Genomic DNA, 13269 nt, shown 5'->3' with positions numbered 1-13269 from the left:
TTCTGTCTCTCTTTCCCTAATTCCAGTCCATTTGTTTACATCCTGCTGTTCATTCCCATTTCTTCCCCTCCAGGTCTGTTCCTCACTCACCTTCATTCACTTCCATGCTGCCCATCAGGTTGCCATCTGTCTCCCAGGAATCAAGAGTTCAAGATCCACCTGAAACAGAAAGACCTAACCTCCCAACCCCACCCCACTGCAGGATGACCTTTGATGAGTCTGAAACCCCAGTTAGATTCCCTCTCAATAGGAAGGCAAAATAGCCTCATTTCCTATGCTTTTAGGCATCCTCCCAGCAGACTGCACCAGGAGCAAGCCAGTCACCCAATATTTCTTCTCCAAACATCCTTCTCCCTGGAAAGGGACTGAATGTGACATGTCTGAATTACATAGCCTATTAAAAAGTGAGCCAATAGTTCATTTTCTTGCAGGATAATTCAAAAAACAGGCCTAGAAGACCCAGACAGGGTCTCAGGCCTAGCTCACCCATTTCGTTATATCTAAACACTGACCATCCCCAGGTCTTGCACAGCTTGGGCTGTCCAGCTCCACCAGACATAGCCTCAGTAAAAAACCACAGAAGCATGAGGGCCACAAATATGGTAATTCACACAGGAGGACTGCTCATTCTGGAGCAAATGTGCTGAGGCTACATGGTCTTCCACGGTGTCCGTTCAGACCATCGCTCTCAATCTGTCTCTCACCTTGGAAAATGTTGTGTCACCATCAGTAACGTGACCTTGAGCAAGTAGACTCATGCTTTACATTTCTTGTAAAAAGAGTATATATATAATTTAAATCACTTTGTTAAGATATGGACAGACATCGTGGGCTTTAGTATAGATATTTTCATAGATGGCACTGTGAATACTAAATAAGAAGTGTATTCCAGTCTTAACTATTTTAGTTTTACATAATGTGGTCCCAGCTGACTTGGAAATCACTTTATTTAGCACCCTCAGGAAAGTAATGCTTATGTACCTTTGGAACTGATTGGATATCTGTTGTTCTGTCTGAATGATCATTCCATTCACTCTTTTTAAAAAATTAAACTCCAAATTGAGTATATCTATATTGTTATTAAATCCTGTATCTAGAAACTGACCTCATTATAACATTAATAGTATAAAATGCACTTTTAAAAAACTTTTATTTTTCGAAGATAGTACATCCATCCACATAGTATAATTTTCAAGTTATGAAAGGATATACAGTTGTCTCCCCCCCAGTCCCATCCCCCCAGCCACCACTTCCCCTTCTTCCCAGAGGTAATCAAGGTTACCAGCTTCTTGCGTATCTTTTGAAAGAGTTTATGCATATACAATCATGTACTTATCAATTTTTTCCCCTTTCTATATACAAATGGTAGCATATTATACTCATTATCCTGCATCTTGCCTTTCTGACCTGATAATGTATCTTGGAGATCATCTCATATCAATACATAAAGAGTGTCCAAGTTCTCTTTGGTTGTCTATGTATGTATGTATGTCTACCTACAAGTTCACTGTATGAACATACCATAATTTTGGACAACTGACCCCTAAAGTTGTCATTTGGACAGCTTCCAATCTTTTGTTTTTTACAAACAGTGCATCAATGAATATGTCTATGTGTTCATCATTTTGTACATGTGTGAGTATATACATTCCTAGAAGTAGAAATGCTAGCTCAAAAGCCATGTGTATTTCTGGTTTTGATTACTTTTTAATCCCTCATCTTTGAATGAGAAGAATTTTTCCTGAACTTGCTATTTTCTGGAGGTTCATGTCCAGGAAGAAAGTGGGGCCACATTCTAGGTAGACCAGAGTTTTTCTTATAACTGGGAGGTTGGTTTGTTTTTTGCATTTGTGTGTTCTTTCAGACTTTACTTCTGCCGAGCTAGCAACTTTAGGGTTCTTCACAAGGAAAAGTAACCACTCTTCTTCCAGTCCCTACCCCAACTGCTCCTGCCGCCAGTATAGACTACTTTCTGCAAATATGGCTTGTGTGAGTGATTCCTTGTCAAGGCCCCTGTCTGTTTCTCCTCAGACCCAAAATGGTTTTAGGAAACATCATACCTCCTGCTGCCCATGCACTCTGTTATTGTTGTTGAAAAAATATATATGGTTTTGCACCTCAGGGCGTATCCTGAAACTCAGATAAGAGTCCTCACCAGGGCTGTCTCGCATCTGCAGCCTTGGGCATTCTCTCTCTGAAATCTCCTGCACTGGCACTTGATTTCTGCTGACTCTAGCAGCCCTCTTACTAGAGTTTCAGCTATCTCTTAATTTTGTCAGATACAGAGATTACACTTCTGCTTCTTTTTCTCCCTGTAGATTTTGGGTGAATACTGAGATGAAAAGAGGAAAGACTCACTTTACTCCCTCGTATTTAAATCAGAAGACAGAACATACTTTTAAAATGTTAATTAAATTGACAAAACTTTCCTTCAGTGTACATAACAGACACTGTTGATTTACTCTCTAATGTGTGATGTGCTTTGACTTCCGGGTGTGGCCTTTCCCATGGGCTTTCTTTCCTGTATGGGTTCTCTGATGTACAATAAGGTTTGATTTTTGGGTAAAGGCTTTTCCACATTCTGTACATTTATAGGGTTTCTCTCCAGTATGAGTCCTCTGATGCACAGTGAATGTTGATTTTTCTCTGAAGGCTTTGCCACACTCAGTGCATGCATAGGGTTTCTCTCCTGTGTGTGTTCTCTGATGTATTATGAGCTGTGACTTCTGGCTGAAAGCTTTCCAGCATACAGGACATTCATAGGGTTTCTCTCCTGTATGAATTCTCTGGTGTATAATGAGCTTTGATTTTTCTCTGAAGGCTTTGCCACATTCATTACATTTATAGGGTTTTTCTTCTGTATGAGTTCTTTGATGTATAATGAGGTATGATTTTTGAGAGAATGCTTTTTCACATTCATTGCACTCATAGGGCTTCTCTCCTGTATGACCTCTCTGATGTAACATGAGATAGGATTTCTGAGAGAATGCTTTCTCACATTCATTACATTCAAAGGGTTTCTCTCCTGAGTGAGTTCTCTGATGTACACCAAGGTTTGACTTTTGGGTGAAGGTTTTTCCACACACATCACATTCATAGGGTTTCTCTCCCGTATGAGTTCTCTGATGCACAATGAGGGTTGACTTCTCATTGAAGGACTTCCCACACTCAATACATTTATGTGGTTTCTCTCCTGTGTGAGTTCTCTGATGTATAATGAGGGTTGACTTATCGCTAAATGTTTTCTTGCACTCATTACATTCATGAGGTTTCTTTCCTGTATGAGTACTATGATGTATAATTAGATCGAGCTTCTGTATAAAAGATTCCCCACATTTAGTACATTCATAAGTTTTCTCTCCTGTATGAGTTTTCTGATGGACAATGAGGTTTGACTTCTGGGTGAAGGCTTTTCCACATTCATTACATTCATAAGGTTTCTCTCCTGTATGAGTCCTGTAATGTATGATGACGGTTGACTTCTCTCTGAAGGCTTTCCCACATTCAGGGCACTCAAAAGGTCTCTCTCCTGTATGCGTCCTCAGGTGTATAATGAGTTGAGATTTTTGGCTAAAGGCTTTTCCACATTCAGTACATCCAAAGGGTTTCTCTCCTGTATGAGTTCTCCAATGTACTATGAGGTGCGACTTCTTGCTGAAGGTCTTCCTACATGCAGTACATTCAAAGGGTTTCTCTCCATTTTTAATTCTCTGATGTAGACTAAGACCTTTCTTTCGCCTGAGGGCTTTCCCACATTCTTTATATCCATACAGTTTCACCCCAGGATTTGTTTTCTCATACTCAGTATGGAAAAATAATTTTTCACACCCATTATCATGTTTCTTTCCTGAAAAACTACTAATTGAGTCTAAATTATCTGCCATATTACTTCCAAATGAGTCATGTTTATGGGGTCTTTGTAATGAAGCAATAAGGTTTGTACTCTGATGAACTGTGTTTCCAAATTCATTACATTCATGGCCACTCTTGGTGGTAATTGTTTTCTGGTTAGGAACTCCATCTTGCATCAACAAACATATATCTTGGATATCCTGGTGCTGTCTCTCAATCTGTTCAACTTGGCAATCTTCTTCTAGAAAGAAGTACAATAAACCATCTTTACACTTTGACATTATGGAATTAACCTTCTTTAGAAATGTCCTGCCATGTGAAAGCTGGAACTATCATTTTATCAGAGTTCCTGAAGAAAGAATCATGATCATCAAATACTATTCTTTTACTAACCTCCCAACTGCTAATCTTTTTGTTACCAAGAACAATCTTACCCTGACACCTCAGTCTTTTTTATCTCTACTTTTACATCATCTCTGATTTCCATCAACTCTGGGGACTTGAAGAATCAGATTCGTTACCACCTTTTACCTTCATTTATCATTTGCATTCTGAACTACACTGGAGTTATACTGTTTCTACCTAGGTAGAAATGCAACAGTGAATTAATGGGCTCAAATCTTAAAACAACCCTGAGTCCACGTTTCCAATGAACAAGAAAAAAATCTATAATAATCAGCCTTAAGAAAAACAAAACTAAAATTCTTTGCCCCATCTGAAGTCACCTGTGCATCCGGCTACACATTAGCAATGAATAACATAAAAATTAAGAAAATAATTCCACTTACAATAGCATCAAAAAGAGTAAAATACTTAGGAATAAATTTAACAGAAGTGAAAAACTTGTACACCAAAAACCACAAAACATTGTTGAAATTAAAGATGATCTTAATAAATGGAAAGACATCCCACATTCATGGATCAGAAGACTTAATATTGTTACGATGGCAATACTCTCCAAATTCATCTACAGATTCGATGCAATTCCTATCAAAATCCGAGTTGACTTCTTTGCATAAATTGACAAGCTGATCCTAAAATTCAGATGGAAATACAAGGGACCCTGAATAGCCAAAAAATCTTGAAAAAGAAGAACAAAGTTGAAGGAGTCACACCTACCAATTTCAAAACTTACTACAAAGCTACAGTACTCAAGACAGTGTGGTACTGGCATAAGGACAGACATATAGATCAATGGAACAGAATTTAGAGTTCACAAATAAACCCTTCACATTTACGGTCAACTGATTTTCAAAAAGGGTGTCAACATAATTCAATGGAGAATAAAATAGTCTTTTCAACACATGGTGCTGGGAAAAGTGGATATCCACATGCAAAAGAATGAAGTTGGATCCCTACCTCACACCTTACACAAAACTTAACTAAAAGTGGATCACAGACATAAATGTAAGAGCTAAAAGTATAACACTCTTAGCAGAAAACAGGAGTAAATCGTGACTTTGAGTTAGGCAATGGATTCTTAGATATGACACCAAAAGCTCAAGCAAGCAAAGAAAAAATAGGTAAATTGGACCGCCTCAAAATTTAAAATGTTTGTGCTTCAAAGGACACATGAAGAAGGTGAAACAACAACCCACAAAATGGGAGAAGATATTTTCAAATCATATATCTGACAAGGGGACTTTTAATCCAGAATATATAAAGAACTCCTACAACTCAACAATAAAAAGATAAATAACCAAATTAAAAAATGGGCAAAGGATTTAAAGAGACATTTCTTCAAAGAAGACATACAAATGGCCAATAAGCACATGAAAAGATGCTCAACATCACTAGTCATTAAAGAAATGTAAATCAAAAACAATGAGATATCATTTCACATCCACTAGGATGGCTATAATAAAAAAATGGAAAATAACAAGTATTGGCAAGCATGTAGAGAAATTAGAACCTGCATACATTTCTGATTGGCATGTAAAATGATGCAGCCCTTGTGAAAAACAGTGTGGCAGTTCCTCAGAATGTTAAACATAGAGTTACCATAAGACCAAGCAATTCCTCTCCTAGGTATATACCCAAGAAAACTGAAAACATATGTTCATACAAAAACTTGTATACGAATGTTCATACAGCATTATTCATAACAGCCAAACAGTGGAAACAACCTAAATGTCCATCAACAGATGAATGGATAAACAAAATGTGGCATATCCATACAGTAGAATATTATTCTGCCATAAAAAGGAATGAAGTACTGATACATGCTACAACATGGATGAACGTTGAAAACACTATGCTAAGTGCAAGAAGCCAGACTATAGAAAGTCACATATTGTACGATTCCATTTATATGAAATGTCCAAAAATTAGAAAGAAAGTGGATTAGGGTTGCCTGGGGGGTGTGGGAGAGGGGAATAAAGAGTAACTGCTAAGGGATAGGGGTTTCTTTTTGGAGAAATGAAAATGTTTTAAGTTAGATAGTGATGATGGTTGCACAACTCTGAATATGCTAAAAAAACACTGAAATGTATACTTTAAAAGGGTGAATTTTATGGTATACAAATTATATCTAAATAAAACTATTTTAAAGAAGAAATAATCAAGGTGTTTTAGGAGAACAAATCTGACAGGAATATTTAAACTGAACAAGAAGAATGGAATCTGATAATCCAATCTGTAATTAGAACATTAGCGTCTAAGCCTGTGATTCATCTGGGCCTGGCTTCAGATACGTCAGTGAGAAATAAGAATGACAGAAATGGTGGGGGCAGGGAAGGGTGACATCTATGGGACAAAAGGAACAGTGCAGAAACTTCTGAATGAGCACCAATTTAAGGAGAATAGCCTAGTGTAGCACAGAGGATGGGGGGTGGTGGGGGAAGTGTCAGTCTTATGTTTAAGGTGTTCATGCCCCTGTATTCAAACAGCAACAAAGGGCAACAACCTTTCCCAAGATATACTTAAAGCTCTTTCAGAAGTCCTCACCCATGACTGACAAGCTGGGACCTCATGTACTCCATAGCCTTGGTCAATCCTACTTACCTGGAAAACTCCAAATTGGGATTTTTCCTTCTGCTGGGGATGGCTCTTCTAACTCTAATTTGAAGATGAGGTCTGGTTTGGTAACCTGGTGCTCTGTTAATGAGAAATGATACAGATACTTCCTTGGTCTTCAGAGCCTCTGAGAAAGAAGAAGCTGCAGTTTTGGGCAGCACAAGGGACCTATCCCTTGTCACAATGGTAAAGTTAAACCATTCAACTTGAGTTTTGAGTTCACAAATATCTTGGTCAGGGGAGCAACAAGGGAAAAGGACCTTTTACCCTTGGAATTCACTGTCAAACACTTCAAGCAATTCAGAGACCTTGCAAATCTCAGAAATTGAGAAAGGGAAGGCCCTATATTGGACACAAGAATCACAAACAGCAAAATTACCAAGGAAGTCATTCTTACCCACACAGACCAGGTTGCTGTAGGTCTCCAGCATCACATCTCTGTACAGGGTCCTCTGTGGAGGGTCCAGGTACTGCCATTCCTCCTGAGTGAAATCCACAGCCACATCTTCAAATGTCACTTGTCCCTGTAATCGTACATTCTTTTTACTCTAAAATGCTGACCAATGAGTGATGTGGATGGAATGCAGAGGAACTTCTGATTGTGTTCACTGTTCATTATGATGAATTAATACAGGATGTCTACCTTATAACAAGCATACTAACCTACTTTATGGGAAAAACACAAATCAATAATTAAGACACTGTTGTACTGGCATAAGGATAGACAAATAGTCCAGTGGAACAAAACAGAAAATTCAAACATGGATGGACACATGATTTATGATAAAGTTGACACTGCAAAGCAGTAGAGAAAGGATGATCTTTTCAATAAATGTGTATAGGTTACTGGATAGCTACACGGGAAAAAATTAAATTTAATCCATAACTCTCACCATCGACAAAAATCAGCTGTAGGTGAATTGTATATCTAATGAAAGGTAACACAATAAAGTGTCTAGAAAATAAGATAGAAAAATGTTTTTACAAGTTTGGGATAGGGAACAAATTCTAAAACAAGACACAGAAAGCCCTAGTCATAAAGGAAATATTTATAAACAATACAAGATTAAAATTAAGACAGAGAAAAGGAAACCATAGGTGGGAAAGAGATTATCTGCAACATTCATAAATGATAAAGGATGTTATACAATACATACAGGGATCTTATACAATATATACAATAACTCCTACACATCAATAAGAAATATACAAATGACACAACAGAAAAATGGAAAAGACATGGGAATAGATACTTCACTAAAAAGGAAAACCAAATGACCTATTAACGTAATCAACTTCATTAGCAATCAGGTAAATTGAAATGTACTCAACCTCATCAGCAATCATATAAATGAAAATTTAAGCCATGTTGAGATACCACTATGCACTCACCAGAAAGGTTTAATTAAGTAGACTAAAGTTTCATAAGATTGTGGAGAAATAGGAACTCTCACACACTGTTAGTAGGAGGGTAAACTGGTATAATACCTCTGGGAAACAATTTCACATTATTTACTAAAGTTAATGATTTGCATACACTATGACCTAGCAATTCTACTCCTAGGTAAACATTTTAAGAGAAAATTATGCACATATGCAGTAGAAAACAACTACAGAGATGTTCATAGCAGCACTATTTCTAATAGCTAAATCATGGAATCATTCAGTAGAATATTATACAGTAATGAAAATGAACCACAACTGCACATTCAACATGGTTGAATCTCACAGATGTAATGATGAGCAAAAGAAGCTAGATACAAAAGAGTACATACTGCATGATTCTATTTATATATAGCTCAAGAACAGGCAAGGTTAATCCATGATGTTAAAGTCACAATAGTGATTACCTTTGGGAGGTGGCAATAACTGGGAGAGGACACGAGGGGGGATTCTAAGGTTCTGATTATATTCTGTATCTTGACCTGGATGGTGGTTTTGTGATAATTCATCAAGCCAAACACTAAAGAGCTGTGAACTTTATGTATGTTATACTTAAATATACTTTATATCTTTATACTTTAAAATTGTCAACAAAAGTACAAAAGCAAAGATTGCAGGGGGCAGAGCCAAGATAGCAGAGCAGTCAAATGCAATAAGCCATCCCACTGCAACAAAGACCTGAAAAACCAAGTAGAACAGATACAAACATCAATCCTAGAACCTTGAACTTTAAATGAAGGGATAAAGTATTAGATTAGAAGTCACTGAGGAGAAGAAACTGACAGAAAATGGAGACGGAATAGAGATACAAAGCAGAAGTTCCTTACCAAACAGCATGACTCAGTGGGGCCATCTTGGAATAAAGCCAACAACCCCACACGCAGAAAGGCACCTCCACGGAATTCCCAATAGAAGACGGAGGTACAGTGCAGACACACCCAGGACTAAGATCATGTTTGCTGGCTGCAACTCAAGGAGAAGCCCAGACTCTCTCACTTGGTAACTGAAGGAGCACACTCCTCCAACCCCCTACTCGGTGAACAGCAGCTATAACCACCCCATCGCGGCAACCCCAACTGCTGGGAACCAGAGTATCAACCCATCCTATGACCCTCCTTCATCTAGCCCCCTCTGCCCCTGCCTTCACCCCCCCACCTCTCTCCTCCACCCGGTCATCCACGGCCCTAAGGGAACCCGGCCTGGACCCCAGGCCCCTTCCTGCCAGCTCCAGAGCCCTCCTACCACCGCCTGTGACCTGAGGGAACCCAGCCCAGACACAAGGTCCCTTCCCACCAGGTCCAGACCCCTCCTGAAGCTTCCCGCAGCCCCAAGGGGACCCAGCCCAGAACGCAGGCCCCTTCTTGCCAGCTCCAGACCCCTCCCTGCCATCCACCGCGACCCCAAGGGGATGTGGCCTGGACCCCAGGCCCCTCCCCGCCAGCTCCAGGCCCCTCCTGCCACCCACTGTGGCCCTGAGGGAACCCAGCCCAGACCCCAGGCCCCTTCCCATTGGCTCCGGACCCCTCCCACTGCCACCCGTGACGTGAGGGGAACTGACCTGGACCCAAAGCCCTTCCCTGCCGGGTTGGGACCCCCTTCAGGCTGCAGTGGCCCCACTCTAGCCCCCGGCCCAGTTCACACTGCAGACAAATGACTCATATCTGCCCCTTCCCTTCCTGCTGGACCTAACCTGCTGTACCATAGCTGAGCAACCAGGCCGACACACCAAGACAAGATGGTAAGAACTATCAGGCCCACAGACAAGCAAGCAACAAAGCATGCCCAGCCCACCCACCCAGACATAACCAAACCAAACAAAACATCAGGACAAAACAAACAAAACTACAATCAATCAAAAAAGAAAATAATACCTGAATGTCTCAAAGACAGCTGACAATATCAAAACAAAAAAAGGACAAGATTGCTCCAGTGAGAGACCAGAATAAAGCACTAGCTGACCATCCAGCAGAAGAAAAGGCAATGGATAGGGAATTCAAAAGTCTAATATTCAGGGCTTTCTGAGAGATTAGGAAAGAGATCAAAGAAAATGCAGATAAAATCATGGAAAACACAGACAAAACCAACCAAAACATAGCCAAAATCAAGGAAAACACAAAGCAGTAGAAGAATTCAGGAAAATAATACAAAAACAAAATGTCAAAATAAACAAACAACTAGAAATCATACAAAAACAGCAATTAGAAATTGCTGTAGTACACCAGTACTACTCAAACTATTTCAGAACATAGAAAAGGAAGGGATACTTCTAAATTCATTCTATGAAGCCAGCATACCGCTGATACCAAAACCAGGCAAAGACACCACAAAAAATAAAATTACAGACCAATATCTCTCATGAATATAGACGCAAAAATTTTCAACAAAATTCTAGCCAACAGAATTCAGCATCATATCAAAAAAATAATACACCACGACCAAGTGAGATTCATACCAGGTATGCAAGGATGATTCAACATTAGAAAATCAATTAACGTAATCCACCACATAAATAAAAGAATCACATAATCATCTCAACTGATGCAGAAAAGGCATTTGATAAAGTCCAACACCCATTCCTGATAAAAACTCTCAATAAGACAGGAATAGAAGGGAAATTTCTCAACATAATAAAGAGCATCTATGCAAAACCAACAGCCAACATCATTCTTAACGGAGAGAGGCTGAAAACATTCTCCTTGAGAACGAGAACAAGACAAGGATGCCCTTTATCACCATTCTTATTTGACACTGTAAGTTGTAGCTAGATCAATAAGGCAAGAAAAAGAAATAAAGGGCATCCAAATTGGTAAGGAAAAAGTAAAACTATCCCTATTTGCAGATGATATGATACTGTATGTAGAGAACCCTAAAGACTCCACGAGAAAACTACTGGAAATAATAGATTCAGCAGAGTAGCAGGATACAAGATAAACATAAAAAATCAGTTGGATTCCTCTACACAAATACAGAGAACCATGAAAAGGAAATCAGGAAAACAATACCATTTATAATAGCCCCTAAAAAAATAAAATACTTAGGAATAAATCTAACCAAGGACATAAAAGACCTATACAAAGAAAACTACAAACCACTACTGTAAGAAACCAAAAGAGACCTACATAAATAGAAAAACATACCATGCTCATAGAAAGGCACTCAACATTGTGAAAATGTCAATTCTACCCAAAGCAATCTACCAATACAATGCAATCCTGATCCAAACACCAACAGCATTCTTTAACGAGATGGAAAAACTAATCATTAACTTTATATGGAAAAGAAAGAGGCCCCAGATAAGTAAAGCATTACTGAAAAAAAAGGAACAAAGTAGGAGGCCTCGCACTACCTGACTTCAGAATCTACTATACAGCTATGGTAGTCAAAACAGACTGGTGCTGCTACAATGACAGACACAGTGACCAATGAAACAGAATTGAAAACCCAGATGTAAACCAATCTACCTGTGGCCACCTGATCTTTGACAAAGGCCCAAAGACCATGAAATGGGGAAAAGACAGTCTTTTTAACACATAGTGCTGGCAAAACTGGATGTCCATCTGCAAAAAAATGAAAACAGGATCCATACCCACACCATACACAAAAACTAATTCAAAACGGATCAAAGACCTAAATATAAAACCAAAAACTATAAAGATCACGGAGGAAAAAACAGGGTCAACACTAGGGGCCCTAATATATGGCATAAACAGCATACAAGCCATAATTAACAATACACAAACTCCAGAAGATAAGCTAGATAACTTGGATCTCCTAAAAATTAAACACTTATGCTCATCAAAAGACTTCATCAAAAGAGTAAAAAGAGAACCTACAGACTGAGAAAAAAATTTTGGCTATGACATATCTGACAAAAGTCTAATCTCTAAAATATATAGAAAAATCCAACACCTCTACAATAAAAAGACAAACAATCTAATTAAAAAATGGGCAAAGGATATGAACAGACACTTCACCAAAGAAGACATTCAGGTGGCTAACAAACACATGAGGAAATGCTCATGATCACTAGCCATTAGAGAAATGCAAATCAAAACTACAATGAGATACCATCTCACCCCAACATTACTGGCACAAATCAAAAACACAGAAAATAACAAATATTGGAGAGGCTGTGGGGAGACTGAAACTCTCATGCACTGCCGGTGGGAATGCAAAATGGTACAACCATTTTGAAAAACAATATGATGCTTTCTTAAAAAGCTAGAAATAGAAATACCATACATATGATCCAGCAATCCCACTCCTAGGAATATATCCTAGAGAAATAAGAGCCGTCACATGAATAGACATATGCACACCCATGTTCACTGCAGCATTATTCACAATAGCAAAAAGATGGAAACAACCTAAGTGCCCATCAACAGATGAATGGATAAACAAACTATCGTACACACACACAATGGAATACTACACAATGATAAAGAACAATGATGAATCTTCGAAACATCTCACAACATGGACGGCATTATGCTTAGTGAAATAGGTCAATCGTAAAGGACAAATACTGTATAAGACCACCATTATAAAAACACATGAAAATGTTTCCACACAGAAAGAAACAATCTTTGATGGTTATGAGGGCGGGGATGGGTGGGAAGGGGAAAACACTAGATAGCAGATAAGTGTTAACTTTGGTGAAGGGTAAGACAGTACACAATACTGGAGAAGTCAGCACAACTTGACCAGGGCAAAGTCATAGAAGCTTCACAGATACCTCCAAACACCCTGAGCTGGGCTGAGGGATGGACACCACGGTCTCAGGGTACATCTAGCTCAAGTGGCATAACACAGTCTATAAAGAAAATGTTCTTCATCTGACTGTGGTGAGTAGGTACTGGGGTCTTAAAAGCCTGCAAGCAACCATCTAAGATACATCCACTGGTCCCACCCTGGCTGGAGCAAAGGAGAATGAAGAAGACCAAAGACACAAGGGAAAGA

At 39.0% G+C, this 13269-nt stretch overlaps 1 protein-coding gene across 1 annotated transcript in view; it reads right to left on the bottom strand.

Annotated features, from left to right (window-relative positions):
* Window positions 1-1190: 1190 nt before the first annotated feature.
* Window positions 1191-13269, bottom strand: part of ZNF182 (zinc finger protein 182) — a 54371-nt gene continuing 42292 nt past the window's right edge. Inside the window, exons 3-5 of the mRNA XM_012555706.2 lie at window positions 7265-7391; window positions 6856-6948; window positions 1191-4093 (exon numbers count right to left, since the gene is read on the bottom strand). Of these exons, the coding sequence (XP_012411160.2) occupies window positions 2466-4093; window positions 6856-6948; window positions 7265-7391 (1848 nt within the window). The 3' untranslated portion in view covers window positions 1191-2465. The remainder of the gene's footprint in view (window positions 4094-6855; window positions 6949-7264; window positions 7392-13269) is intronic.

Source organism: Trichechus manatus, unplaced genomic scaffold, assembly GCF_000243295.1.
Source record: "Trichechus manatus latirostris isolate Lorelei unplaced genomic scaffold, TriManLat1.0 scaffold00046, whole genome shotgun sequence".
NCBI lineage: Eukaryota > Metazoa > Chordata > Mammalia > Sirenia > Trichechidae > Trichechus > Trichechus manatus.
Note: the sequence above shows the minus strand (reverse complement) of the source record. Positions and strands in the feature narration are given on the sequence as shown.